Here is a 27,512-nt window from a genome sequence, read left to right as displayed (position 1 = left end):
TCGGAAGAAGTCCTATCTGACCCCCGACCCGTCGGATCACCTTTTTCTTCAGCGCTCTATTGGGAGACCCAGACGATTGGGGTATAGCTACTGCCCTCCGGAGGCCACACAAAGCACTACACTAAAAAGTGCAAGGCCCCTCCCCTTCTGGCTATACCCCCCCGTGGTATCACGGGTTCTCCAGTTTTCAAGCTTTGTGCGAAGGAGGTCAGACATCCACGCATGGCTCCACAGATTTTAGTCAGCAGTAGCTGCTGACTATTTCGGATGGAAGAAAAGAGGGCCCATATAGGGCCCCCAGCATGCTCCCTTCTCACCCGTGGATGGTGTTGTAAGGTTGAGGTACCTATTGCTGGTACAGGGGCTGGAGCCCCACATGCTGTTTTCCTTCCACATCCCCTTGTAGGGCTCTGTGGAAGTGGGATCCTGCCGGCCTCTAAGCTCTGACGCCGGGCTCCATCCACAGACCCATAGAACCTGATGGATTCGGAGCATGAGTACAATCAGGGACATGGCCCTGCATCATACAGGTACTCTGTGTCCCCGGCAGGCACAGACACACTCCGGGCTGGCTGGGTGTTGTAGTGCGCCGGGGACCGTAACGTGGGAGTTAGTGTCCCTACAGTTTACTGGGGGACTTTGTAGTGTGGGAACGCAGCGCCGACCCCCACTGGACCGGGCGGCGCTGCTGTGACTTGTGGTGCGCCGGGGACACGCCGACCGCGCATTTACGGCGGCGGCGTTTATAAATCCAGTCCCCGGCTTTTGCGGCCTAGCTCCGCTTCGTTCCCGCCCCCACCCTGTCAATCAGGGTAGGGGAGAGACGCTGTTTCACCGCAGCGACGAGGGCTGGAGCCTGATTTACATGCTCCAGCCCTCTCACTAGGCACAGAGGGAAGCAGGCTTCCCGCTCTTAGCCAGGAACGCCCAGGGCCCGCCCCCCCTCCTCTCTCAGAACGCCGGCAGCCATTACATGCAGTCTGGCTGGAGGAAGGACGCAAGGCTCTGGGAGACCTGGACTAGGGGGCTTTTGGATACCACACACCCGCTCTTAAGCAGCGGCATTTCAGCTGGCCCCTCTAGTGCCTCAGTGTGTATTGGTGTACTGTGTCACCAGATATATATATTTAGTGATTTCTTGCACTGTGAGGTCGCTTCCTGGCTGGATACCCCAGATCGCTCTGAGGAGGCAGCAATATGTCATCCACAAAACGCAAGGCTGCCAAGGCTAGGGCTGTGTACACTGCGTGTGCTGCATGTGGGGCTGCTCTACCAGCAGGTTCCAAAGACCCACATTGTGTGCAATGCTCAGATCCGGTGCTGCTTCGCCAGCCGGAGTCCGGAGGGGTAGTGACCCAGGCTGAGACGCTTGTAAGTCCTGCCCCGGTGTCAGGGACAGACTTTGCAGCTTTTGCTGATGGAATGTCTGTGACTATGGCAAAAATCCTTGAAACTTTGCAATCCATGACTGGGGCTCAGTCTATGGACACGGCGAGGTCTCTGTCCTCTAATCCCCCTCAGTTGGAATTAGTCCAGACTGCAAGGGGGTCCCCGGCTTCCCAAGCTGAGTATTATGACTCAGATGATAGCCCCAGCCACCCTAAGCGAGCTCGCTGGGAAAGACCCTCAACGTCATCACACTGCTCAGGGTCTCAGCGCAATCAGTCGCCCTGTGATGCGTCTGAAGAGAGTGATCAGGAGTCTTATCCTGGAACCCCTCTCAATCTGGATACCCCGGATGGGGACGCCATGGTAAACGATCTTATCTCAGCCATCAATAGGCTGTTGGATATTTCCCCCCCAGCCCCTTCTGCAGAGGAGGCAGCTGCAGAGCAGGAGAAGTTTCGTTTCCTCTATCCCAAGCGTAAATTGAGTGCTTTCTTGGATCACTCTGACTTCAGAGAATCAATCCAGAAACACGACGCTCATCCAGAAAGGCGTTTCTCTAAACGTTCTAAGGATACACGTTTTCCTTTCCCCCCTGATGTGGTCAAGCGCTGGACCCAGTGTCCAAAAGTAGACCCCCCGATTTCCAAACTTGCAGCTAGATCCATAGTTGCAGTGGAGGATGGCGCTTCACTTAAGGATGCCAATGACAGACAGATGGACCTTTGGTTAAAATCTGTCTATGAAGCTATCGGCGCGTCGTTTGCTCCAGCATTCGCAGCCGTATGGGCACTCCAAGCTATTTCAGCTGGTTTAGCAAAAGTGGATGCTATCATACATCCAGCGGCGCCGCAAGTGGCGTCCCTTACCTCGCAGATGTCTGCGTTTGCGTCTTACGCTATCAATGCGGTCCTAGAATCTACCAGCCGCACCTCAATGGCGTCCGCCAATTCGGTAGTTTTGCGCAGAGCCTTGTGGTTAAAGGACTGGAAAGCAGATGCTGGTTCCAAAAAATGTTTAACCAGCTTGCCTTTATCTAGAGATAGACTGTTTGGCGAGCCATTGGCTGACATCATTAAACAGTCCAAGGGTAAAGACTCTTCCTTACCCCAGCCCAGATCAAACAAACCTCAGCAGAAAAAATGGCAGCAGAGGTTTCAGTCCTTTCGAGGTTCGGGCAAGACACAATTCTCCTCGTCCAAAGGGACTCAGAGGACGCAAAGAGTCTCAGATTCCTGGCGGGCTCACGCACGCCCCAAGAAAGCAAATGGTGGAACCGCTTCCAAAGCGGCAACCTCATGACTTCCAGCCCCCCCCCTCCGCATCTCCGGTTGGGGGCAGGCTCTCCCGCTTTTCCGACATTTGGATGTCACAGGTCAAAGACCGGTGGGTGACAAACATTTTGTCTCGCGGGTACAGAATCGAGTTCAGTTCTCGTCCTCCAGCTCGGTTCTTCAGAACCTCCCCACATCCAGACCGAGCAGATGCCCTGCTGCAGGCGGTGGACTCCCTAAGAGCGGAAGGAGTAGTGGTTCCTGTACCGCCTCAGGAACAAGGGCGAGGGTTTTACTCCAATCTCTTTGTGGTTCCAAAAAAGGACGGCTCGTTCCGTCCTGTTCTGGATCTAAAGCTGCTCAACAAACATGTGCACGCCAGACGGTTCCGGATGGAAACCCTCCGCTCTGTCGTTGCCTCAATGTCTCAAGGAGACTTCCTTGCCTCAATAGACATCAAAGATGCTTATCTCCACGTGCCAATTGCTACAGAACATCAACGTTTTCTACGTTTTGTGATAGGAAACGACCATCTTCAGTTCGTAGCTCTGCCATTCGGTCTGGCGACAGCCCCCCGGGTCTTCACCAAGGTCATGGCGGCGGTGGTAGCAGTCTTGCACTCTCAGGGACACTCGGTGATCCCTTACCTGGACGATCTACTTGTCAAGGCACCCTCTCAAGAGACATGCCAACTCAGTCTACATGCTACGCTGGAGACTCTACAGACGTTCGGATGGATCATCAACTTTCCAAAGTCGAATCTGTCACCGTCACAGTCGCTAACGTATCTTGGCATGGAGTTTCATACTCGAGCAGCGAGAGTGAAGCTTCCGCTGAGCAAGCAGCGGTCCCTACAGACAGGGGTGCAATCCCTCCTTCAAGGCCAGTCGCACCCCTTACGGCGCCTCATGCACTTCCTCGGGAAGATGGTGGCAGCCATGGAAGCAGTTCCCTTTGCGCAGTTTCATCTGCGTCCACTTCAATGGGACATTCTCCGCCAATGGGACGGGAAGTCAACGTCCCTGGACAGGAAAGTCTCTCTTTCCCAGACGGCCAAGGACTCTCTACAATGGTGGCTCCTTCCCACCTCATTGTCTCAGGGAAGATCCTTCCTGCCCCCATCCTGGGCAGTGGTCACGACAGATGCGAGTCTGTCAGGGTGGGGAGCAGTGTTTCTCCACCACAGGGCCCAGGGGACGTGGACTCCGCAGGAGTCCACCCTTCAGATCAATGTTCTGGAAATCAGGGCAGTGTATCTTGCCCTACTGGCCTTCCAACAGTGGCTGGAAGGAAAGCAGATCCGAATCCAGTCGGACAACTCCACAGCGGTGGCATACATCAACCACCAAGGAGGGACGCGCAGTCGGCAAGCATTCCAAGAAGTCCGGCGCATTCTAATGTGGGTGGAGGACACAGCCTCCACCATATCCGCGGTTCACATCCCAGGCGTAGAAAATTGGGAAGCAGACTTCCTCAGTCGCCAGGGCATGGACGCAGGGGAGTGGTCCCTTCACCCGGACGTGTTTCAGGAAATCTGTCGCCGATGGGGAGTGCCGGACGTCGACCTAATGGCGTCCCGGCACAACAACAAGGTCCCGGCATTCATGGCGAGGTCGCGCGATCAAAGAGCTCTGGCGGCAGACGCATTAGTTCAAGATTGGTCGCAGTTCCGGCTCCCATACGTCTTCCCACCTCTGGCACTCTTGCCCAGAGTGTTACGCAAGATCAGATCCGATTGCAGCCGCGTCATACTCGTCGCCCCAGACTGGCCGAGGAGGTCGTGGTATCCGGATCTGTGGCATCTCACGGTCGGTCGACCGTGGTCACTGCCAGACCGACCAGACTTACTGTCCCAAGGGCCGTTTTTCCATCAGAATTCTGCGGCCCTGAACCTGACTGTGTGGCCATTGAGTCCTGGATCCTAGCGTCCGCAGGATTATCTCAAGGAGTCGTAGCCACAATGAGACAAGCTAGGAAGTCAACGTTCCTGCAGGGGGTCTGTCATATTGTGCCCCCGTACAGGCGGCCGTTAGATCCATGGGATCTGAACAGGGTACTAGTTGCTCTCCAGAAGCCGCCTTTCGAGCCTCTGAAGGAAGTTTCCTTTTCTCGCCTGTCACAGAAAGTGGCGTTTCTTGTTGCGATCACATCGCTTCGGCGAGTGTCGGAGCTGGCAGCTCTGTCATCCAAGGCTCCCTTCCTGGTGTTCCACCAGGACAAGGTAGTGCTGCGCCCCATTCCGGAGTTTCTCCCTAAGGTCGTATCCTCGTTTCATCTTAATCAGGATATATCCTTGCCTTCCTTTTGTCCTCATCCGGTTCACCGGTATGAAAAGGACTTACGTTTGCTAGATCTGGTGAGAGCACTCAGAATCTACATTTCCCGCACGGCGCCCATGCGCCGTTCCGATGCACTTTTTGTCCTTGTCGCTGGTTCGCGCAAGGGGTTGCAGGCTTCTAAAGCCACCCTGGCTCGATGGATCAAAGAACCAATTCTAGAGGCCTACCGTTCTGCGGGGCTTCCGGTTCCTTCAGGGCTAAAAGCCCACTCAACCAGAGCCGTGGGTGCGTCCTGGGCATTACGACACCAGGCTTCGGCTCAACAAGTGTGTCAGGCAGCTACCTGGTCGAGTCTGCACACTTTCACCAAGCATTATCAGGTGCATACCTATGCTTCGGCGGATGCCAGCTTAGGTAGAAGAGTCCTGCAGGCGGCAGTGACACCCCCGTAGGGGAGGGCTGTTTTGCAACTCTAACATGAGGTATCTCTTTACCCACCCAGGGACAGCTTTTGGACGTCCCAATCGTCTGGGTCTCCCAATAGAGCGCTGAAGAAGAAGGGAATTTTGTTACTTACCGTAAATTCCTTTTCTTCTAGCTCTTATTGGGAGACCCAGCACCCGCCCTGTTGTCCTTCGGGATTTTTTTGTTGTTTGCGGGTACACATGTTGTTCATGTTGAACGGTTTTTCAGTTCTCCGACGTTATTCGGAGTTAATTTGTTTAAACCAGTTATTGGCTTCCTCCTTCTTGCTTTGGCACTAAAACTGGAGAACCCGTGATACCACGGGGGGGTATAGCCAGAAGGGGAGGGGCCTTGCACTTTTTAGTGTAGTGCTTTGTGTGGCCTCCGGAGGGCAGTAGCTATACCCCAATCGTCTGGGTCTCCCAATAAGAGCTAGAAGAAAAGGAATTTACGGTAAGTAACAAAATTCCCTTCTTAGGCATGGTATTCGATACCATCCAAGGGCGAGTTTTCCTCATACAGGAAAAGATGTCCTCCCTACAACGAGGCCTCCGCGCTCTCCGGCGTCAGCGCCAAGTTTCCATCAGGTTCGGCATGCGAGTCCTCGGTCGTATGGTGGCGGCGATGGAAGCGGTACCCTTTGCACAGTTCCATCTCCGGCCCCTCCAGCTGGCCTTGCTGAAGAAGTGGGACAGATCTCCCTTTTCTCTGGACCGCAGGTTTCATCTTTCGCCGGAGACCCGCCACTCCCTCTGTTGGTGGTTCAATCAACGCAACCTCGCATCAGGCAGGTCTTTCCTCCCGCTCCACTGGAAGATAGTGACCACCGACGCCAGTCTCCAGGGCTGGGGAGCAGTGTTTCGGCATCACACAGCGCAGGGCCGATGGTCACCGAGGGAGAGTTGTCTCCAGATCAACATTTTGGAGATAAGAGCCATCCGGCTAGCCTTGCAGCAGTTACGGCACCTAGTACAGGGTTGCTCGATCAGGATCCAGTCGGACAATGCGACGGCGGTGGTGTACATCAACCACCAAGGCGGCACAAGAAGTGTCGGGGCAATGCGAGAAGTCAAGAAGATTTTGCACTGGGCCGAATGTCATCACTCCCTGATCTCAGCGGTACACATCCCAGGCGTGGACAATTGGGCGGCGGACTTCCTCAGCAGGGAAGGCCTCGCCTCCGGAGAATGGTCCCTCAACCGAGAAGTTTTCAACCAGATCTGCGACAGATGGGGAGTTCCGGACGTGGACCTAATGGCCTCCCGGTTCAACCGTCAGGTTCCGCAATTTGTAGCGCGGTGCCGCGACCGCTTGGCTTTAGGAGTCGACGCCCTCACCCTGTCATGGAGCCAGTTCAGTCTCCCGTACATCTTCCCTCCGCTCCCTTTAATTCCGAGGGTCCTCAAGAAGATCAAGGCAGAAGGAATTCCGGTCATCCTAGTGGCTCCGTTAATGAAAAAGAAAAGACCTCGCATCACCTCCCATAGGTGCTCAGGAGAAATTAAACAGTCACTAGAAGATTAACTCCGGCACACTAAAATTTCCATAGACCAAAAATGAATGCAATAGTTGGATATCAAAATCTTTTTTCTTTTATTTTGTTAGTGCAAAACGTGAAAAAATGTGCTGTACAATTGTCCGCCAGGAGTCGACGTTTCGGCTAGCAAGCCTTCATCAGGTCGGACAGGCTAGTGACATTATATACAAATGAGAAAACAAAACAAAGAAAAGAAGATCAATAATTTGTAATAAATGGCTGCATAGTTAGGGTACATGAGGCTAAGGTTGCACGACAATTTACATAGAAGGCAAAAACATAGAAACAAAGGTACATAGGTCAGTGTATACAGTTTTGACATGGAGAAAACATGCATAGAGGTTCACCAACCTCATTAATTGCTCATATCATGTAACCCAGTGGTGTAGGGTGCGGGAGCAACGTGGGGTAACCGTGCGGTATAGGGAACATGGTAAGAATGCTCACCTTGACCAATATTGGAAAGTAGTCTAGTAAATATATAGGATGATTTGCCAGGATATAGAGACCTCCGTGTGGAGACAACTGAGGGAGGAAAACAGCGAAAGTAAGGAGGAAGGAAGAAAATAGGGTAAAAAGGGAGAGAAGATGTCTCCTACAACATACCATCTATGGAGTCCCTTGGTAATGCCGGTGTACGGGATCAGGCCCTAAGAATATGTGTGGCTTCTAATGAGGAGATCTGGAGCAAAGAACATGAAATGATCTATTAATTTTGTACAACTGAGTGGTACTGTTCATCAGATGGGAACCATAGGGGGAACAAAGTGTTAATTACCTCAGTAATAGTATATGTCTCTTGTTTGAGCGTCCAGGTGTTTGGATAATGTGGCAACCAAGTAGAGATCAGGTAGCTCCTGTAATGTAATGTCCATGTTCAAAGCTTGTTAGATGGAATAGTGGGTAGGAGGAAGGAGTTAAATAAGAGTAATATTACCGATTTGACTTAGGTGCTATAGTCCGGTGTGAGGTCCGTTGGACTCAAGTAAGTCTCTTGGGATTTTATCAAGGGCAGCTCCTGTGATATGGAGACAGGGTCCACGGATCACGCCAGGAGACAGGGGATTGTGCCTGATAATTATTTGGCGTGCCAAATGAGATGACATCAAGGTGATTAGCATGGTAACAGAGTAGGGAAAAGAGGGTGGGGGGGAGAACATTGAGAGACAAGAGAGAAATGAGAGAGACATTACCTAGTGGCTTCAGTGGTATAGCCAGGAGGGAGGTCTGTAAGGATAATAATCATGAGAGGGTCATGTAAGGTGCAGCTCCTGTAGTATGGAGACAGGGTCCAGGGCTCACGTTTACAATCAGAGTGATGAGTCTGATTGTTGCTTTAGCTATACAAATAAAGCCAAGGGTAATAACATGGTAACTATATAGTATAAAGTAAAGTAGGGGAGAACGAGATGGAGAATAAATAAAGGTGAAGTTACCTAGTACCCTCAGAGGTATGGCCTGGAGGAGAGGTCCATGGGCATGGAGGGAATAGAGGTAGCTGACTATGAAGAAAAGGGAATCTGTAAAACATATGTCTCAGGTTAATGGTATGGGTCCAGCAGTGTCAAGGTGAGTACCTTACCATGAGTCTGTGGTGCCGCAGAGGTGAATCGCTCGTCCTGTGGGATACATAGGTAATGTGGAAGCGTCCTTTTAACAGTGAAAGAATCGTAACGTCACTTCCGGTTTCGTCGGAAGTGGTGCATGATGGGACATTGTGCACTGCGCATGCGTGAGTGGTTTTTCCAGTGCAAGAGGTGGAGGGCACGTAGTAATTGCTGGTGGAACGCGGAAGTGTGGTATTGGAGCGCACATGTGACTGGGAGGGCGTGTTGAAGAGTCACATGACCGTGTCAGTGGAGGATCCAGATACGGAGATCGCATTTCAGTGCAGGGATGTGTGACAGGCTGGATGTGGTTGTCACAGTGAAGTGCTAGTTCTGTAATATAGAAAAATAGAGTTAGAATACCGTATAGTAAGTTAATCATATACGGCTGGCTCCGGACTGGCCCAGGCGAGCATGGTTCGCGGAACTAACTCAGCTCCTCGCAGACGCTCCGTGGCGCCTTCCAGACCGTCCAGATCTCCTGCAGCAGGGACCTCTTTTCCATCAGAACTCTCAGGTCCTAAATTTGACGGCCTGGCCATTGAATCCTGGGTTCTAGCTAAGGCTGGTTTTTCCTCAAGAGTGATTCAGACAATGATTAGGGCCAGGAAGCCATCTTCATCAAAAATTTACTACTGCACGTGGAAAGTTTTCTTCAGGTGGTGTGAAGAGCATAATATTTCTTCTCCTCTCGCCTTCTCCCTTCCTTCCCTATTGGCATTCTTGCAGTCAGGCCTAGATGCGGGTCTCTCGCTCGCAACTCTAAAGGGCCAGATATCGGCGTTATCAATCCTGTTTCAGAAGCCACTGGCCGCTCGTTCACAGGTTAAGACCTTCATCCAGGGAGTGGCTCACCTGGCACCGCCGTACCGTCGGCCTCTAGAGCCGTGGGACCATAATCTAGTCCTAGGGTCACTTCAGGGCCCCCCATTCGAGCCCTTGCGAGAATCTTCCCTTTCTCACCTGTCTTGGAAGGTGGTGTTTCTCGTTGCCATCACTTCTATTCGCAGGACGTCAGAGCTGGCAGCTCTCTCTTGTCGTTCCCCCTTTTTGATTTTTCACCAGGACAAAGCGGTTCTCCGGCCAGATCCCGTTTTTCTCCCAAAGGTGGTCTCCCCATTCCATCTTAACGAAGAAATCGTTCTTCCGTCCTTCTGTCCTGGGCCCTCTCACAGCTTGGAGAGGTCCTTGCACACCCTGGACCTAGTGCGTGCACTTAGAATTTATGTCTCCAGAACCGCGCCGTTCCGTAAGTCAGATGGTCTGTTTGTCCTCCCTTCTGGTCCCAAGAGGGGTGAATCGGCATCCAAGGCCACGATTGCCAGATGGATCCGTTCCGCCATATCAGAGGCCTATCGGATTCGGGACAAGTCTCCGCCGCGGGGGGTAAGGGCGCACTCTACCCGTGCAGTGGGAGCCTCTTGGGCGATTAGGCATCAGGCGTCGGCCGACCAGGTCTGCAAGGCCGCCACCTGGTCTAGCCTGCACACCTTTACTAGGTTCTACCAGGTTCACACCCAAGCATCGGCAGATGCTAGTTTTGGGAGAAAGGTCTTGCAGGCAGCAGTTGCACACCTGTAATAGGGTGGCAGCATTCAATTATAGTGCAAGCCCTCCGAGGGAGGTTGTTGTTTCTTCCTATCTGCGGGTTTTCGGTATTCCCACCCAGGGACTGCTTTTGGACGTCCCATGGTCCTGTGTCCCCCAATGAAACGATAGAGAAAGTAGGATTTTTGTGTACTCACCGTAAAATCTCTTTCTCTGAGTCTTCATTGGGGGACACAGCACCCACCCTGCTTGGTTTTTTGGTTGTTCAATTGCATTTGCCTGCTATCTTTCAGCGGTCTTATGTTCATAGACCTCTTGTTTGCACGGCTGCATTGTTTTAGTTACAACTTGTTTTTATGTATGGTGATTCTGGTACTCCTACTGCTTGTGCACCAACTGATCTGAGCCCGCCTCCGGCTCGGGGTGTATACTGCTAGGGAGGAGCTAACTTTTTTATGTTTACTTAGTGTCAGCCTCCTAGTGACAGCAGCATAACCCATGGTCCTGTGTCCCCCAATGAAGACTCAGAGAAAGAGATTTTACGGTGAGTACACAAAAATCCTACTATTTTGGACTAATGCTAGGGTGCGCAATTCATTTTTCCAAAGGCCACGTGAGAGACTGACAGGTGTGGAGGCTGAACCAATAGGCTGACATTAATTATGCTCAATATTTATTATTTTATATCATTGTATTAATATTGAGCATAATTATGTTGATGCCTTCCCAATATACAGTTTGAACCTTCATAGTCCCCCCTATATACAGTATGAGCCCACCACTATACAGTATGAGCCCTCCTATATACAGTATGAGCCCACCACTATACAGTTTGAGCCCTCATAGTCCCCCTATATACATTATGAGTCCACCACTATACAGTATGAGCCGACACATAGCCCTTCTATATACTGTGTGAGCCATCACATAGCCTCTTTATAGTTAGTAGGAACCCCCAACTAATCCCCCTATATACACTATAAGACATCAGATAGCGCACTACATATATACAGTGAGTCCCCACATGGCATCCTACATACAGGATGAGCCCCCACATAGCCCCTTATATACAGGATTAGCCCCCACTTAGCTCCTTATATACAAAATTAGCCATCACATGTCCCCTTATATACAAGATGAGCCCTTAATATACATGACGAGCCCTCACATAGCCTCCTATGTACGAGATGAGCTCTCACATAGCCTCCTATATATGAGATGAGCCCTCACATAGCCTCCTCACATAACCCCCTATTTACAGGATGAGCCCTCACAGAGCTCTCTATATACAGCATGAGCCCTCATAGGGCCCCTTATATACAGGATGAGCTCCTAAGATACAGGACGAGCCCTCATATAGCCTCCTATGTGCGAGATGAGCCCCCACATAACCCTCTATATACAGGATAAGCCCTCACAGAGCCCTTTATATACATGATGAGCCCCCACATAACCCTCTATATACAGGATGAGCCCTCACAGAGCCCCTTATATACAGGATGAGCCACTAAGATATAGGACGAGCCCTCACATAGCCTCCTATATACAGGATAAGAACCCACTTAGCCCCTTATATACAGGATGAGCCCCCACTTAGCCCCTTATATACAGGATGAGCCCCCACTTAGCCCCTTATATACAGGATGAGCCCCCACTTGGCCCTTTATATACAGGATGAGCCCCCACTTAGCCCCTTATATACAGGATGAGCCCCCACTTAGCCCCTTATATACAGGATGAGCCCCCACTTAGCACCTTATATACAGGATGAGCCCCCACTTAGCACCTTATATACAGGATGAGCCCCCACTTAGCACCTTATATACAGGATGAGCCCCCACTTAGCCCCTTATATACAGGATGAGCCCCCACTTAGCACCTTATATACAGGATGAGCCCCCACTTAGCACCTTATATACAGGATGAGCCCCCACTTAGCCCCTTATATACAGGATGAGCCCCCACTTAGCACCTTATATACAGGATGAGCCCCCACTTAGCACCTTATATACAGGATGAGCCCCCACTTAGCCCCTTATATACAGGATGAGCCCCCACTTAGCACCTTATATACAGGATGAGCCCCCACTTAGCACCTTATATACAGGATGAGCCCCCACTTAGCACCTTATATACAGGATGAGCCCCCACTTAGCCCCTTATATACAGGATGAGCCCCCACTTTGCCCCTGATATACAAGATGAACCCCCACATAACCCCCTATAGACAGGATCAGCCTTCACAGAGCTCTCGATATACAGCATGAGCCATCACTTAGCCCCTTATATACAGGTCGAGCCCTCACGTAGCCTCCCATTTACGAGATGAGCCCTCACATAGCCTCCCTATATACAGGCACACATTTTAGAATATTAAAAGAAACAGACATACTCGCCTCACTCCTATTCCCGTGTCATAGCAGACGTGAAGAGATCGCATCCCCACGTCTGCTGATTGGTGGAAGAAGGGGCCATCATCCTCCTGCAGTATATGTACTATTGTCTGCATCCTCTAGCGGTGATATCAGGGGAGGTATGGTGCGGCTCAGGGGCCACAGTTTTCAGTCCTTTGACGAGCGGACGTTGCAGACAGGCCGCACTTTGCTAACGTCTGGCCTAATGCGTAGGACACATACATAGGTACATGTCGCCTGCTGATTGACCATGGGTCCTGGCCGGTGAGTGAAGAGGCGACATCTTCAGCAGCGTACACGTCTGGATGCCGGAGTGAGCACAGCTGCATGACCCCTTCTAAACCGGCCACCACTATACAATAAATTGTGTTTTGTTAAGAGCGAGTAGAAATAATTAAATATCATCATCTCGATTTCAGGTGACCATTCACTTTAGGGAATTTGGAGATGCCTTGTGGCTCAGAATTGCTTGGGGGAAGAATTACATGAAGCCGAATCAGTACCGGCCGACCTTCATCGTGTACCACACACAGACCCCTTATGTCTTTCTGACAAGTATTACGAGCACCCAGCGGCCAGTGGTTTGTCAGGTAATGACTTAAAAATAATAGTACCTGTTACTTTAATTTTTATCTCCTAAATCAACAGGACACATGATAATAAGCAACTTTGCAATGTATCTCATCTGACAAATCTGCTCCTTTCTCCTCCTGGACTTGTCTTTCTCAGGTCCATGGATAAAAGCTGTATTCAATGACAACAGATGATCCCATTACTGAGATAGCAGATGACAGTTTGTGCTTATTGCATTCTTTGGAGGACACACGCATTCTAATAAAACGACCGCTACGTTTCTCCATAGAACGTTACAAGCACCAACTGTCGCCTAATGGGAACGTCTGTATTCACTATAGCTTGTGCCCATGAGGTTAGGTCCAGAAGTGGATTTCTATAATAAGATGTATTACAAAGTTTCTTATTTTCAGGTGTTCTTTTGATATAATAATAAAATAAATAAAAACAATAATTGTTTTTTTTTATTTGTTTTAAAGAAAACTGTTACTCAATAATAATAATACCGTATATACTCGAGTATAAGCCGAGTTGTTCAGCCCATTTTTTTTAAGCTGAAAATGCACCCTTCAGCTTATACTCGGGTCAGGGTCCCACAAAAAAAAATATTCTCACCTGTCCTCCGTTCCCACGGTGCCTCACCTGCTCCTTGTAGACCTCTCCGTGATAGCGTCCAATGCACAGGGCTGCTGTCTGCCGTCATGTTTTTCTTCAGCGCTCTATTGGGAGACCCAGACGATTGGGGTATAGCTACTGCCCTCTGGAGGCCACACAAAGCACTACATCAAAAGTGCAAGGCCCCTCCCCCTCTGGCTATACCCCCCCCGTGATATCACGGGTTCTCCAGTTTTAGCTTTGTGTGCGAAGGAGGTCAGACATTCCATGCATAGCTCCACAGATTTTAGTCAGCAGTAGCTGCTGACTATTTCGGATGGAAGAAAAGAGGACACATATAGTGTCCCCAGCATGCTCCCTTCTCACCCCTGGATGGTGTTGTAAGGTTGAGGTACCTATTGCTGGTACAGGGGCTGGAGCCCCACATGCTGTTTTCCTTCCACATCCCCTGGTAGGGCTCTGTGGAAGTGGGATCCTGCCGGCCTCTCAGCTCTGACGCCGGGCTCCATCCACAGACCCATTAGAACCTGATGGATTCGGAGCAGGAGTACGATCAGGGACAGGCCCTGCATCATACAGGTACTCTGTGTCCCCGGCAGGCACAGACACACTCCGGGCTGGCTGGGTGTTGTAGTGCGCCGGGGACCGCAACGTTGGAGTTAGTGTCCCTACAGATTACTGGGGGATTTTTTGTGTATGGGAACGCAGCGCCGACCCCCTCTGGACCGGGCGGCGCTGCTGTGACTTGTGGTGCACCGGGGATCCGCCGTCCGCGCTTTTACGGCGGCGGCGGTTATAAATTGAGTCCCCGGCTTTTTGGGCCTAGGACGCCGGCAGCTCCGATTTGTTCCCGCCCCCACCCTGTCATTCAGGGTAGGGGAGAGACGCTGTTCGCTAGCAGCGACGAGGGCTGGAGCCTGATTTACATGCTCCAGCCCTCACACTAGGCACAGAGGGAAGCAGGCTTCCCGCTCTTAGCCAGGAACGCCCAGGGCCCGCCCCCCTTCCTCTCAGGACGCCGGCAGCCATTACATACAGTCTGGCTGGAGGAAGGACGCAAGGCTCTGGGAGACCTGGACTAGGGGCTATCTGGCGACCACACACCCGCTTTTTAAGCGGGCGGTAAGCGTTTTTTCTGTGCTGGTCCCTCTAGTGCCTCACGGTGTATCGGTGTACTGTGTACAGATATATAGATATTGTTTTTCTTGCACTGTGAGGTCGCTTCTGGCTGCTCTCCCAGATCACTCTGTGGAAGCAGCAACATGCCATCCTCAAAACGCAAGGCTGCCAAGGCCAGGGCTGTGTGTACTGCGTGTGCTGCATGTGGGGCTGATCTACCAGCAGGCTCCCATTGTGTGCAATGCTCCGACCCGGTGCTGCTTCGCCAGCCGGAGTCAGGAGAGGTAGTGACCCAGGCTGAGACGCCTGTAAGTCCTGCCCCGGTGACAGGGACAGACTTTGCAGTTTTTGCTGATAATATGTCTCTGTCTATGGCAAAAATCCTTGAAACCTTGCAATCTATGCATGGGGCTCAGTCTTTGGGCACGGCGAGGCCTCTGTCCTCAGGTCCCCCTCACTTGGAATTAATCCAGCCCACAGGGGGGTCCCCGGCTTCACAGGCCGAGGATTATGACTCAGATGATAGCCCCAGCCACCCTAAGCGAGCTCGCTGGGAAAGACCCTCGACGTCATCACACTGCTCAGGGTCTCGGCGCAATCAGTCTCCCTGTGATGTGTCTGATGAGAGTGATCAGGAATCCATTCCTGGAACCCCTCTCAACCTGGATACCCCTGATGGGGATGCCATGGTAAACGACCTTATCTCAGCCATCAATAGGCTGTTGGATATTTCTCCCCCAGCCCCTTCAGCAGAAGAGGCAGCGGCAGAGCAGGAGAAGTTTCGTTTCCTTTATCCCAAGCGTAAATTGAGTGCTTTCTTGGATCACTCTGACTTCAGAGAATCAATCCAGAAGCACGACGCTCACCCAGAAAGGCGTTTCTCTAAACGATCTAAAGATACGCGTTTCCCTTTCCCCCCTGAGGTGGTCAAGCGCTGGACACAGTGTCCAAAGGTAGACCCCCCGATTTCCAAGCTCGCAGCTAGGTCCATAGTGGCAGTGGAGGATGGCGCTTCACTTAAAGATGCCAACGACAGACAGATGGACCTTTGGTTAAAATCTGTCTATGAAGCTATCGGCGCGTCGTTTGCTCCGGCATTCGCAGCCGTATGGGCACTCCAGGCTATTTCAGCTGGCTTAGCAAAAGTGGATGCTATCATACATCCAGCAGTGCCGCAAGTGGCGCATCTTACCACGCAGATATCGGCGTTTGCGTCTTACGCTATCAATGCGGTCCTAGAATCTACCAGTCGCACCTCAATGGCGTCCGCCAATTCGGTAGTTTTGCGCAGAGCCTTGTGGTTAAAGGACTGGAAAGCAGATGCTGGTTCCAAAAAATGTTTAACCAGTTTGCCTTTATCTAGAGATAGACTGTTTGGCGAGCCATTGGCTGATATCATTAAGCAGTCCAAGGGTAAAGACTCCTCTTTACCACAACCCAGAACAACCAAACCTCAGCAGAAAAAGTGGCAGCAGAGGTTTCAGTCCTTTCGAGGTTCGGGCAAGACACCATTTACCTCGTCCAAAGGGACTCAGAGGACGCAAAGAAACTCAGATTCGTGGCGGGCTCACACGCGCCCCAAGAAAGCAAATGGAGGTACCGCTTCCAAAGCGGCTACCTCATGACTTCCAGCCCCCTCCCTCCGCATCGCCGGTCGGGGGCAGGCTCTCCCGCTTTTCCGGCATTTGGATGTCACAGGTCAAAGACCGGTGGGTGACGGACATTTTGTCTCGCGGGTACAGAATCGAGTTCAATTCTCGTCCTCCAGCTCGGTTCTTCAGAACCTCCCCACATCCAGACCGAGCAGATGCTCTTCTGCAGGCGGTGGACTCCCTAAGAGCGGAAGGAGTGGTGATCCCAGTCCCTCCTCAGGAACAAGGGCAAGGGTTTTACTCCAATCTCTTTGTGGTTCCAAAAAAGGACGGCTCGTTCCGTCCTGTTCTGGACCTAAAACGGCTCAACAAACATGTGCACGCCAGGAAGTTCCGGATGGAAACCCTGCGTTCTGTCATTGCCTCAATGTCCAGAGGAGACTTCCTTGCCTCAATAGACATCAAAGATGCTTATCTCCACGTGCCAATTGCTACAGAACATCAACGTTTTCTACGTTTTGTGATAGGAGACGACCATTTTCAGTTCGTAGCTCTGCCATTTGGTCTGGCGACAGCCCCACGGGTCTTCACCAAGGTCATGGCGGCGGTGGTAGCAGTCTTGCACTCGCAGGGACACTCGGTGATCCCTTACCTAGACGATTTATTGGTCAAAGCTCCCTCTCAAGAGGCATGTCAGCACAGCCTGAATGCTACGCTGGAGACCCTACAGTCTTTCGGATGGATCATCAACTTTCCAAAGTCGATCCTATCACCGACTCAATCACTAACGTATCTTGGCATGGAGTTTCATACTCTAGCAGCGATAGTGAAGCTTCCGCTGAACAAGCAGCGGTCACTACAGACAGGGGTGCAATCTCTTCTGCAGGGCCAGTTGCATCCCTTGCGGCGCCTCATGCATTTCCTAGGGAAGATGGTGGCAGCCATGGAAGCAGTTCCCTTTGCGCAATTTCATCTGCGCCCACTTCAATGGGACATTCTCCGCCAATGGGACGGGAAGTCAACGTCACTGGACAGGAAAGTCTCGCTTTCCCAGACGGCCAAGGACTCCCTACAATGGTGGCTCCTTCCCACCTCATTGTCTCAGGGAAGATCCTTCCTGCCCCCATCCTGGGCAGTAGTCACGACAGATGCGAGTCTGTCAGGGTGGGGAGCGGTATTTCTCCACCACAGGGCTCAGGGGACGTGGACTCCGCAGGAGTCCACCCTTCAGATCAATGTTCTGGAGATCAGAGCAGTGTATCTTGCTCTACTGGCCTTCCAACAGTGGCTGGAAGGGAAGCAGATCCGAATCCAATCTGACAACTCCACAGCGGTGGCATACATCAACCACCAAGGAGGGACGCGCAGTCGGCAAGCCTTCCAAGAAGTCCGGCGCATTCTAATGTGGGTGGAGGCCACAGCATCCACCATATCCGCGGTTCACATCCCAGGCGTAGAAAACTGGGAAGCAGACTTCCTCAGTCGCCAGGGCATGGACGCAGGGGAATGGTCCCTTCACCCGGACGTGTTTCAGGAAATCTGTCGCCGCTGGGGAGTGCCGGACGTCGACCTAATGGCATCCCGGCACAACAACAAGGTCCCGGCATTCATGGCGAGGTCGCGCGATCAAAGAGCTCTGGCGGCAGACGCCTTGGTTCAAGATTGGTCGCAGTTTCAGCTCCCATACGTGTTTCCGCCTCTGGCGCTCTTGCCCAGAGTGCTACGCAAGATCAGATCCGAGTGCAGCCGCATCATACTCATCGCTCCAGACTGGCCGAGGAGGTCGTGGTATCCGGATCTGTGGCATCTCACGATCGGTCGACCGTGGTCACTGCCAGACCGACCAGACTTACTGTCCCAAGGGCCGTTTTTCCATCAGAATTCTGCGGCCCTGAACCTGACTGTGTGGCCATTGAGTCCTGGATCCTAGCATCTGCAGGATTATCTCAAGGAGTCGTTGCCACAATGAGACAAGCTAGAAAGTCGAATTCGGCTAAGATCTACCACAGAACGTGGAAGATTTTCTTATCCTGGTGCTCTGCTCAGGGAGTGTCTCCCTGGCCATTTGCATTGCCCAAGTTTCTTTCCTTCCTGCAATCGGGGTTAGAAAAGGGCTTGTCGCTCAGCTCCCTTACAGGGCAAGTTTCGGCACTATCCGTGTTTTTTCAGAAGCGTCTAGCACGTCTTTCTAAGGTGCGCACGTTCCTGCAGGGGGTCTGTCATATTGTGCCCCCGTACAAGCGGCCGTTAGATCCATGGGATCTGAACAGGGTACTAGTTGCTCTCCAGAAGCCGCCCTTCGAGCCTCTGAAGGAAGTTTCCTTTTCTCGGCTGTCACAGAAAGTGGCGTTTCTTGTTGCGATCACATCGCTTCGGCGAGTGTCTGAGCTGGCAGCTCTGTCATCCAAGGCTCCCTTCCTGGTGTTCCACCAGGACAAGGTAGTGCTGCGCCCTATTCCGGAGTTTCTCCCTAAGGTCGTATCCTCTTTTCATCTTAATCAGGATATATCCTTGCCTTCTTTTTGTCCTCATCCGGTTCACCGGTATGAAAAGGACTTACGTTTGCTAGATCTGGTGAGAGCACTCAGAATCTACATTTCCCGCACGGCGCCCATGCGCCGTGCCGATGCACTTTTTGTCCTTGTCGCTGGTCCGCGCAAGGGGTTGCAGGCTTCTAAAGCCACCCTGGCTCGATGGATCAAAGAACCAATTCTAGAGGCCTACCGTTCTGCGGGGCTTCCGGTTCCTTCAGGGCTAAAAGCCCACTCAACCAGAGCCGTGGGTGCGTCCTGGGCATTTCGTCACCAGGCTTCGGCTCAACAGGTGTGCCAGGCAGCTACCTGGTCCAGTCTGCACACTTTCACCAAGCATTATCAGGTGCATACCTATGCTTCGGCGGATGCCAGCTTAGGTAGAAGAGTCCTGCAGGCGGCAGTGACACCCCCGTAGGGGAGGGCTGTTTTGCAGCTCTAACATGAGGTATTTCTTTACCCACCCAGGGACAGCTTTTGGACGTCCCAATCGTCTGGGTCTCCCAATAGAGCGCTGAAGAAGAAGGGAATTTTGTTACTTACCGTAAATTCCTTTTCTTCTAGCTCTTATTGGGAGACCCAGCACCCGCCCTGTTGTCCTTCGGGATGTTTTTTTGTTGTTTGCGGGTACACATGTTGTTCATGTTGAACGGTTTTTCAGTTCTCCGATGTTATTCGGAGTTAATTTGTTTAAACCAGTTATTGGCTTCCTCCTTCTTGCTTTGGCACTAAAACTGGAGAACCCGTGATATCACGGGGGGGGTATAGCCAGAGGGGGAGGGGCCTTGCACTTTTGATGTAGTGCTTTGTGTGGCCTCCAGAGGGCAGTAGCTATACCCCAATCGTCTGGGTCTCCCAATAAGAGCTAGAAGAAAAGGAATTTACGGTAAGTAACAAAATTCCCTTCTTTATGCAGTAGAATGCGGTGGTGCAGTAAAGCAATCAACTGCTGTAAAGCGCTGACAGCAGCGGTGGCCCTGTGTACAGGACGCTATCACGGAGGGGTCTATACCTGCGGTCTGCAAGAGGCACCCCTTGATGATCGCGTCCCGTGCACGGAGCCACCGCTGCATGCTGCCTTTGTGGCTTTACAGCAGTTGAGTGCTTTACGGCGGCAGCGGTGCGCAAAGCATTCAACTGCTGTAAAGCGCTGACAGCAGCAATGGCTCCGTGCACAGGACTTGATCATCAAGGGGTGAGTCTTGCAGACCGCAGGCATAGACCCCTCCGTGATAGCGTCCTGTACGTGGTGCCACTGCTGCCGTCAGCGCTTTACAGCAGTTGAATGCTTTGCTGCACCGCCGCCGCTGTAAAGCATTCAACTGGAGTAAAGACATGACGGCAGACAGCAGCCCCGTGCATTGGACGCGATCACGGAAGGGTCTATAAGAAGCAGGTGAGGTCACCGCTGGAACGGAGGGGAGGTGAGAATATTTTTTTTTTTCATAATAGAGGACAAGGGGACCAGTAGGAGGACATTACTACAGGGAAAATTACTAGAGGGCCCAAGGAAGGGGCACAAGGATGGGCATATTACAATAAGGGGAGGGGGCAGTAGGACGGGGCATATTACTACAAGGGGGGGGGACAAGGATGGGGCACATTACTAAAAGGATGGGGCACATTACTACAATGGGGGGGAAAGGATGGGGCACATTACTACAAGAGGGGAAAAGGATGGGGCATATTACTACAAGGGGGGGGCAAGGATGGGGCACATTACAACAAGGGGGGGACAAGGATGGGGCACATTACTACAAGGGAGGACAAGGATGAGGCACATTACTACAAGGGGGGACAAGGTTGGGCACATTGTGACAACGGGGGACAAGGTTGGGCACATTACTACAAGAAGAGACAAGGATGGGGCACATTACTACAAGGGAGGGACAAGGTTGGGCACATTACTACAAGGGGGGGCAATGATGGGGCACATTACTACAAGGGGGGACAAGGTTGGGCACATTGTTACAAGGGGGGACAAGGTTGGGCACATTACTACAAGAAGAGACAAGGATGGGGCACATTACTACAAGGGGGGGACAAGGTTGGGCACATTACTACAATGGGGGGACAATGATGGGGCACATTACTACAAGGGGGGACAAGGTTGGGCACATTACTACAAGGGGGGGACAATGATGGGGCACATTACTACAAGGGGGGGACAAGGATGGGGCACATTACTACAAGGGGGGGACAAGGATGGGGCACATTACTACAAGGGGGGACAAGGTTGGGGTGTATTTTTATATTTGAAACTTCCCAGTAGTTGCTGCATTTCCCATTCTAGGCTTATACTCGAGTCATTACGGTTTCCCTGTTTCTTGTTGTAGAATTAGTGGCCTTGGCTTATGCTCGAGTATATACGGTACATGTATTCCAAAAGTAGTAGAAAATAAAAGCACAACCATATGCATTGTTATTCAAAAGGTTTATATAAAGGTGCTGATCCGGGACGAATCATTACATAGTTTGATATTAGTAAGTCCATTACAAGCCATGTTGTGTTGGTGAAGCATTGTAATGATATACAGGTTACTTTATCAAACCTGAGGTGCAAGCTCCGGATATAAACTGTCAGATCTAACAATAAAAGCTTTTGTTGCCCCCCAATAAGATTCCCAACTATATCTCCAACCCATATGTATCCATTAACTGGTAATATAATTGTTACCTCAATTGTGGCAGACGTGTGTGCCGATGACTTCATTATGTCCCGTGCCTTATCAGATTTCTGAGGGTTCCTCTATTACATTACACTGTTTTCTCCCCGGACTTTAACGTTGGGGGAGAAGTACCCATCCAACTTGTAGCTCTCAATAGTTTCACACTGCGTTCTGTGATCCCGTCGGGGCTTTCGGCTGAACCCCTCACAAAAAACGAAATTTGCATATATGTTCTGACGAGGCCATTGACTCTTAATGATGCAGACATAGTCATTGTGTGCGCTGTCGTGCACCTTTTTCGGGGGTATACGCTTACTGGAGGCGGACACCCAGATGCAGTCTACTATGTCTGGGTGTCTGCCTCCAATAGGTGTATACCCCCAAAAATGGTGCACGGCAGAGCACACGGTGACTACATCTTCACCATTCTAGTCAGTGGCCTCATCGGCGCATATGTCTGAATTTCGTTTTGCGGGGGGTTCAGACGGAAGCCCCGATGGGACCACTGAACGGGGAGAGGAGCACAGTGTGAAAGCGGCCTAAAGGCCCCGGCACACACACAGATAAATCTTTGGCAGATCTGTGGTTGCAGTGAAATCATGGACATATTGTTCCATTTGTACACAGCCACAAACCTGCCACTGATTGTCCACAATTTCACTGCAACCACAGATCTGCTGGAGATTTATCTCTGTGTGTGACAGGGCCTTTAGGCTATGTACGCATGCTGAATATTTCTGCACCTTCTGGCACAAAAAAAAGGCATGCATTTAGGTTTATTTTTTTTGCCTTGCATTTTTCTTAGCAAAGACAATGGGTGAAAGGACTGAAAAGCGCAGGAAAAAAACGCCCCAACAATTTATACACCAAATCTGTAAGGAAAAAATAAGCAACGTGCGCACAGCACTTCAAATATCTCAGAAGATTTTGCCCGGCAGAGTGAATGATTTCACCTGCTTCACCCACATCGCGGGGCAAAATCTCACGCCTGCGCAGAGAACTTGCCGGTTTTCACAGGCGCACCTATGTTTTCGGCTCTGCCCGTAATAGGGCAGAGCCGAAAACGTGCGCCTGTGCGAGCCAGGAATATGTCTGCGCAGATGCAAGATTTCGCCCGCCTACGAGGATGTCACCCGAAGTATCATCCACATCAATCAGCACAGGAGTACGGCGAAAGGAGGCGCAGATTAGGACGCCCGTCGGACTAGACCGGACAATTTACATACATGGCGGGAGATTTTATAATTTGTGGGTATTTGTGTGGTATTTGTGGGGTCTACAGAAGAGGTCAGGGGGTAACGTGCACCTAGTTTCAGTTTAGAAGGCCTTTATTAGAAGAACTTTATTGAGTTTCGTAGCCAGAATCTTAGTAAAGATTTTATAATAAACGCTTACTAAAGAAATTGGCCGGTAAGATCCGCAATCCATATTACGGATATTATATATATTATTCCTTCTTTTAATAATACAATAATGTTGGCTTTGTGAAAGGAAGTGGGCAAAGACTCATCATGGGACACAAAAAATCCTCTTGAAGGTGGGGGAAGTAAAGGGAACCTGTCACTAGATTTGGGGCCTATAAGCTGCGGCCACCACCCACTGGGTTCTTATATACAGCATTCTAACATACTGTATATAAGAGCTCAGGCCGCTGTGTAGAACGTAAAAATGACTTTATAATACTCACCTAAGGGGTGGTGCGGTGCAGACTGGTCGGATGGGTGTCTCCATTCTCTGGGACCGGCGCCTCCTCTTTCTGACATTTTTGTCCTCCGTCTTCTGAAGTCGGGGTGCATGACGCGTCCTACGTCATTCACACAAGCCGACACCGGGGTCCTGTGCAGGCGCACTTTAATCTGCCCTGCTCAGGGCAGAGCAAAGTATTGTAGTGCGCATGCGCGGAACATCAATGCTGGCTATTGTGGGTGATGAAGGGCGCCTCATTCACACAGCCTTCAGAAGAAGGAGGACAAAGATGGCCGGAAGAGGAGGCGCCGGTACCGGAGAACGGAGACACTCATTTGACTCATCTGCTCCACACCGACCGTTAGGTGAGTATTATAAAGTGTTCATGTTCTACACAGCGGCCTGGGCTCTTATATACAGCATGTTAGAATACTGTATATAAGAGCCCGGTGGTGGTGGCCGCTGCTTATAGGCCCCAAATCTGGTGACAGGTTCAATGATCCTTTACCGGAGGCCACGTCACTCAGGGCCGCTCTACTTTCCCCTAAAGTAATAATTTATAAATGTGCCAATGACGATGTTAATACAAGATGATGTTTGGTTCGTGTTTATTCTGCCATCTTGGAATAATATCACTTGCTGAAAACCAATACTTTGTCTTTGTTCTCGCAGGGTCTTGCAGTAGCGACGGGGTACAGCAGTATCCAGGTGATGGACCTGAAAGGTCGCTGTTTGGAGTCCCTGAAGGACATTGTATTCAAGCGATATAGTCAGGTACGCAGAAGCTCGCGTATGTAATGGCACGGCAGGATCATCTTTTCTTTCAGCGGTGTAATGCCGTTTGTCATTGACGTCCATGGACCTCCCAGTGCATCCTACAGATGAAAAGTATTAATATGAACCTGTATAGAGAGTAATTACATCTTCACTAGTGGATTAGTGGGTCCAAGCAGGTGACTTGTGCCCCCTATACCAGAGCAGTGGTGCTGCCGCTTCATTCATTTGCTATGGGACTGTAGGAGATGGCAGAGTTCGGCGCTTAGTTATCTCCTGCCGTCCTATCTTCCGCTCTGTTATTACTAGATGTGTTTCTGAGCCCGCGGTTTTCAGGCCTGGTTCTAGACGTCTTCAGCAGGTGGGAAATGTCCTCAGGAAATCCTGTATCCTGAGCGGCTGCGTGCGCAGGTAAACGCCAGTATATGGATTTCTTTCCCACCTACTGTAAAAACTTTAGAATCACTTCTGAACATAGATAAGTCAATGTCTTCCCTCCGCCATTTACCGTATAAGCTCAGTTTTGGCATCTACACTCCTTGTTGTCCCCATAACAGTTCTTATGGTTCTGTAGTCCATATCCATGAATGTACACACAGTACACAGTACTTCTCCAGCTAGATCTGTGTACTTTATAAGATCCTCTGGACCAGGAGAACACTGTAAAACAAAGGAGGGGTATATAAATGGGATATCCTCAAGTTTGAAAGTTGTCGCCTGTCTATGAGATAGGGGTGTAACGTGCAGATCGCTGGGGGTCCGAGCTCTAGAATCGGGGTTGTCCCATGTGAATAGAGCTGTTGTTGATCATGTGGACCGCTGCTCTGTTCATTCTTAGACACTGCACACAGTTGCTCTTCGACTCTCCCATAGGAATGAATGGAACGGATGAGCACATGATCCACCGCCGCTTTATTCAGAGCCCCGGTTCTTGAGACAGTCAAACCACCAACATTGGGGGAGGTCCACCTCAAAACTTGAGAATACACATGTTAAGCATTTTCTAGCAGGAAAGTGTTGCATATTTTGGCGCACCCCTGTTTTGTGCAACAATTTGCAAATATTTATTTCTCCATCGCTTCATGGGGACACAGGGAACCATGGGTTTATTTTGCTGCCACTTTATTATTATTATTATTATTATTATTATTAGCAATATATTATCATTATTATTTATTTGATTTTTTTTTTTAAGCCATTCTATGCACCTTCTGCAGAGGCCGATTTGTCATTTGATGTTTGGCTCTGCACACACCTGCTTTTATTATTATCTTTAAAAAAAATTGATATTTTTTTATTGTATTGTCTTTGGCTACTTTTTCTGTTGGTTTTGTTCTGGCGTAGTAGCCTGACTCCATTTTGGAGATTTATTTTGTATTAATATCTTTTGTTCATTTGTGTATATCTCCTTGTGGCGACACATTTTGGTATTCATTCAGGAGTTAATTCCTGCAAACTGGTGACCAGGATCTAACACAGGGGTCCCCAAACTTTTTACACAGGGGGCCAGTTCACTGTCCCTCAGACCGTTGGAGGGCCGGACTATAAGAAAAACTATGAAAATCCCTATGCACACTACACGTATCTCATTTTAAAGTAAAACAAAAAGGGAACAAATACAACATTCAAAATAAAGAAATAGTAAATATAACACTTACATACACTGTACCCCCCAAATACAGCACAGTGCACCTCTGAAATGTGCTTCTCTCTCCCCCATATAGGTACAGCACTTTGTCCCCATATAGGTCCAGCTCCCTCCCCCATATAAGTCCAGCTCCCTCCCCCATATAGGTCCAGCTCTCTCCCCCTATAGGTCCAGCTCTCTCCCCCATATAGGTCCAGCTCTCTCCCCCATGTAGGTCCAGCTCTCTCCCCATATAGGTCCAGCTCTCTCCCCCATATAGGTCCAGCTCTCTCCCCATGTAGCTCCAGCTCTCTCCCCCATATAGGTCCAGCTCTCTCCCCCATATAGGTCCAGCTCTCTCCCCATATAGGTCCAGCTCTCTCCCCCATATAGGTCCAGCTCTCTCCCCCATATAGGTCCAGCTCTCTCCCCCATGTAGGTCCAGCTCTCTCCCCAATGTAGGTCCAGCACTCTCCCCCATGTAGTTCCAAGCTCTCTCCCCACATATAGGTCCAGCTCTCACCCCCATGTAGGTCCAGCTCTCTCCCCCATATAGGTCCAGCTCTCTCCCCCATATAGGTCCAGCTCTCTCCCCATGTAGTCCAGGTCCAGCTCTCTCCCCATATAGGTCCAGCTCTCTCCCCCATATAGGTCCAGCTCTCTCCCCATATAGGTCCAGCTCTCTCTCCCCCATGTAGGTCCAGCTCTCTCCCCCATGTAGCTCCAGCTCTCTCCCCATGTAGTTCCAGCTCTCTCCCCCATATAGGTCCAGCTCTCTCCCCCATGTAGGTCCAGCTCTCTCCACCCATGTAGCTCCAGCTCTCTCCCCCATGTAGTTCCAGCTCTCTCCCCCATATAGGTCCAGCTCTCTCCCCCATGTAGTTCCAGCTCTCTCCCCCATATAGGTCCAGCTCTCTCCCCCATGTAGCTCCAGCTCTCTCCCCCATGTAGTTCCAGCTCTCTCCCCCATATAGGTCCAGCTCTCTCCCCCCATGTAGGTCCAGCTCTCTCCCCCATGTAGCTCCAGCTCTCTCCCCCATGTAGTTCCAGCTCTCTCCCCCATGTAGTTCCAGCTCTCTCCCCCATATAGGTCCAGCTCTCTCCCCCATGTAGTTCCAGCTCTCTCCCCCATATAGGTCCAGCTCTCTCCCCCATGTAGGTCCAGCTCTCTCCCCCCATGTAGTTCCAGCTCTCTCCCCCATATAGGTCCAGCTCTCCTCCCCCATGTAGGTCCAGCTCTCTCCCCCATATAGGTCCAGCTCTCTCCCCCCATGTAGGTCCAGCTCTCTCCCCATATAGGTCCAGCTCTCTCCCCCATATAGGTCCAGCTCTCTCCCCATGTAGCTCCAGCTCTCTCCCCCATATAGGTCCAGCTCTCTCCCCCCATATAGGTCCAGCTCTCTTCCCCATATAGGTCCAGCTCTCTCCCCCATATAGGTCCAGCTCTCTCCCCATATAAGTCCAGCTCTCTCTCCCCCATGTAGGTCCAGCTCTCTCCCCCATATAGGGTCCAGCTCTCTCCCCCATGTAGTTCCAGCTCTCTCCCCCATGTAGTTCCAGCTCTCTCCCCCATGTAGCTCCAGCTCTCTCCCCCATGTAGTTCCAGCTCTCTCCCCCATATAGGTCCAGCTCTCTCCCCCATGTAGGTCCAGCTCTCCCCCCCATGTAGCTCCAGCTCTCTCCCCCATGTAGGTCCAGCTCTCTCCCCATATAGGTCCAGCTCTCTCCCCCATGTAGGTCCAGCTCTCTCCCCCATATAGGTCCAGCTCTCTCCCCCATGTAGGTCCAGCTCTCTCCCCATATAGGTCCAGCTCTC

At 51.0% G+C, this 27,512-nt stretch overlaps 1 protein-coding gene across 3 annotated transcripts in view; it reads left to right on the top strand.

Moving 5' to 3' along the window:
• CENPN (centromere protein N) overlaps positions 1–27,512 on the top strand; it is a 128,554-nt gene that overhangs the window by 54,044 nt on the left and 46,998 nt on the right. For all 3 annotated transcript variants that reach the window (XM_075325849.1, XM_075325850.1, XM_075325848.1), the window contains exons 6-7: positions 12,930–13,100; positions 23,968–24,069. In XM_075325849.1, coding sequence (XP_075181964.1) covers positions 12,930–13,100; positions 23,968–24,069 — 273 coding nt within the window. The remainder of the gene's footprint in view (positions 1–12,929; positions 13,101–23,967; positions 24,070–27,512) is intronic.

This window comes from Anomaloglossus baeobatrachus, chromosome 10 (genome assembly GCF_048569485.1).
Source record: "Anomaloglossus baeobatrachus isolate aAnoBae1 chromosome 10, aAnoBae1.hap1, whole genome shotgun sequence".
NCBI classification, from domain to species: domain Eukaryota; kingdom Metazoa; phylum Chordata; class Amphibia; order Anura; family Aromobatidae; genus Anomaloglossus; species Anomaloglossus baeobatrachus.
The sequence above is the reverse complement of the archived record's forward strand: the minus strand, read 5'-3'. Positions and strand labels throughout refer to the sequence as shown.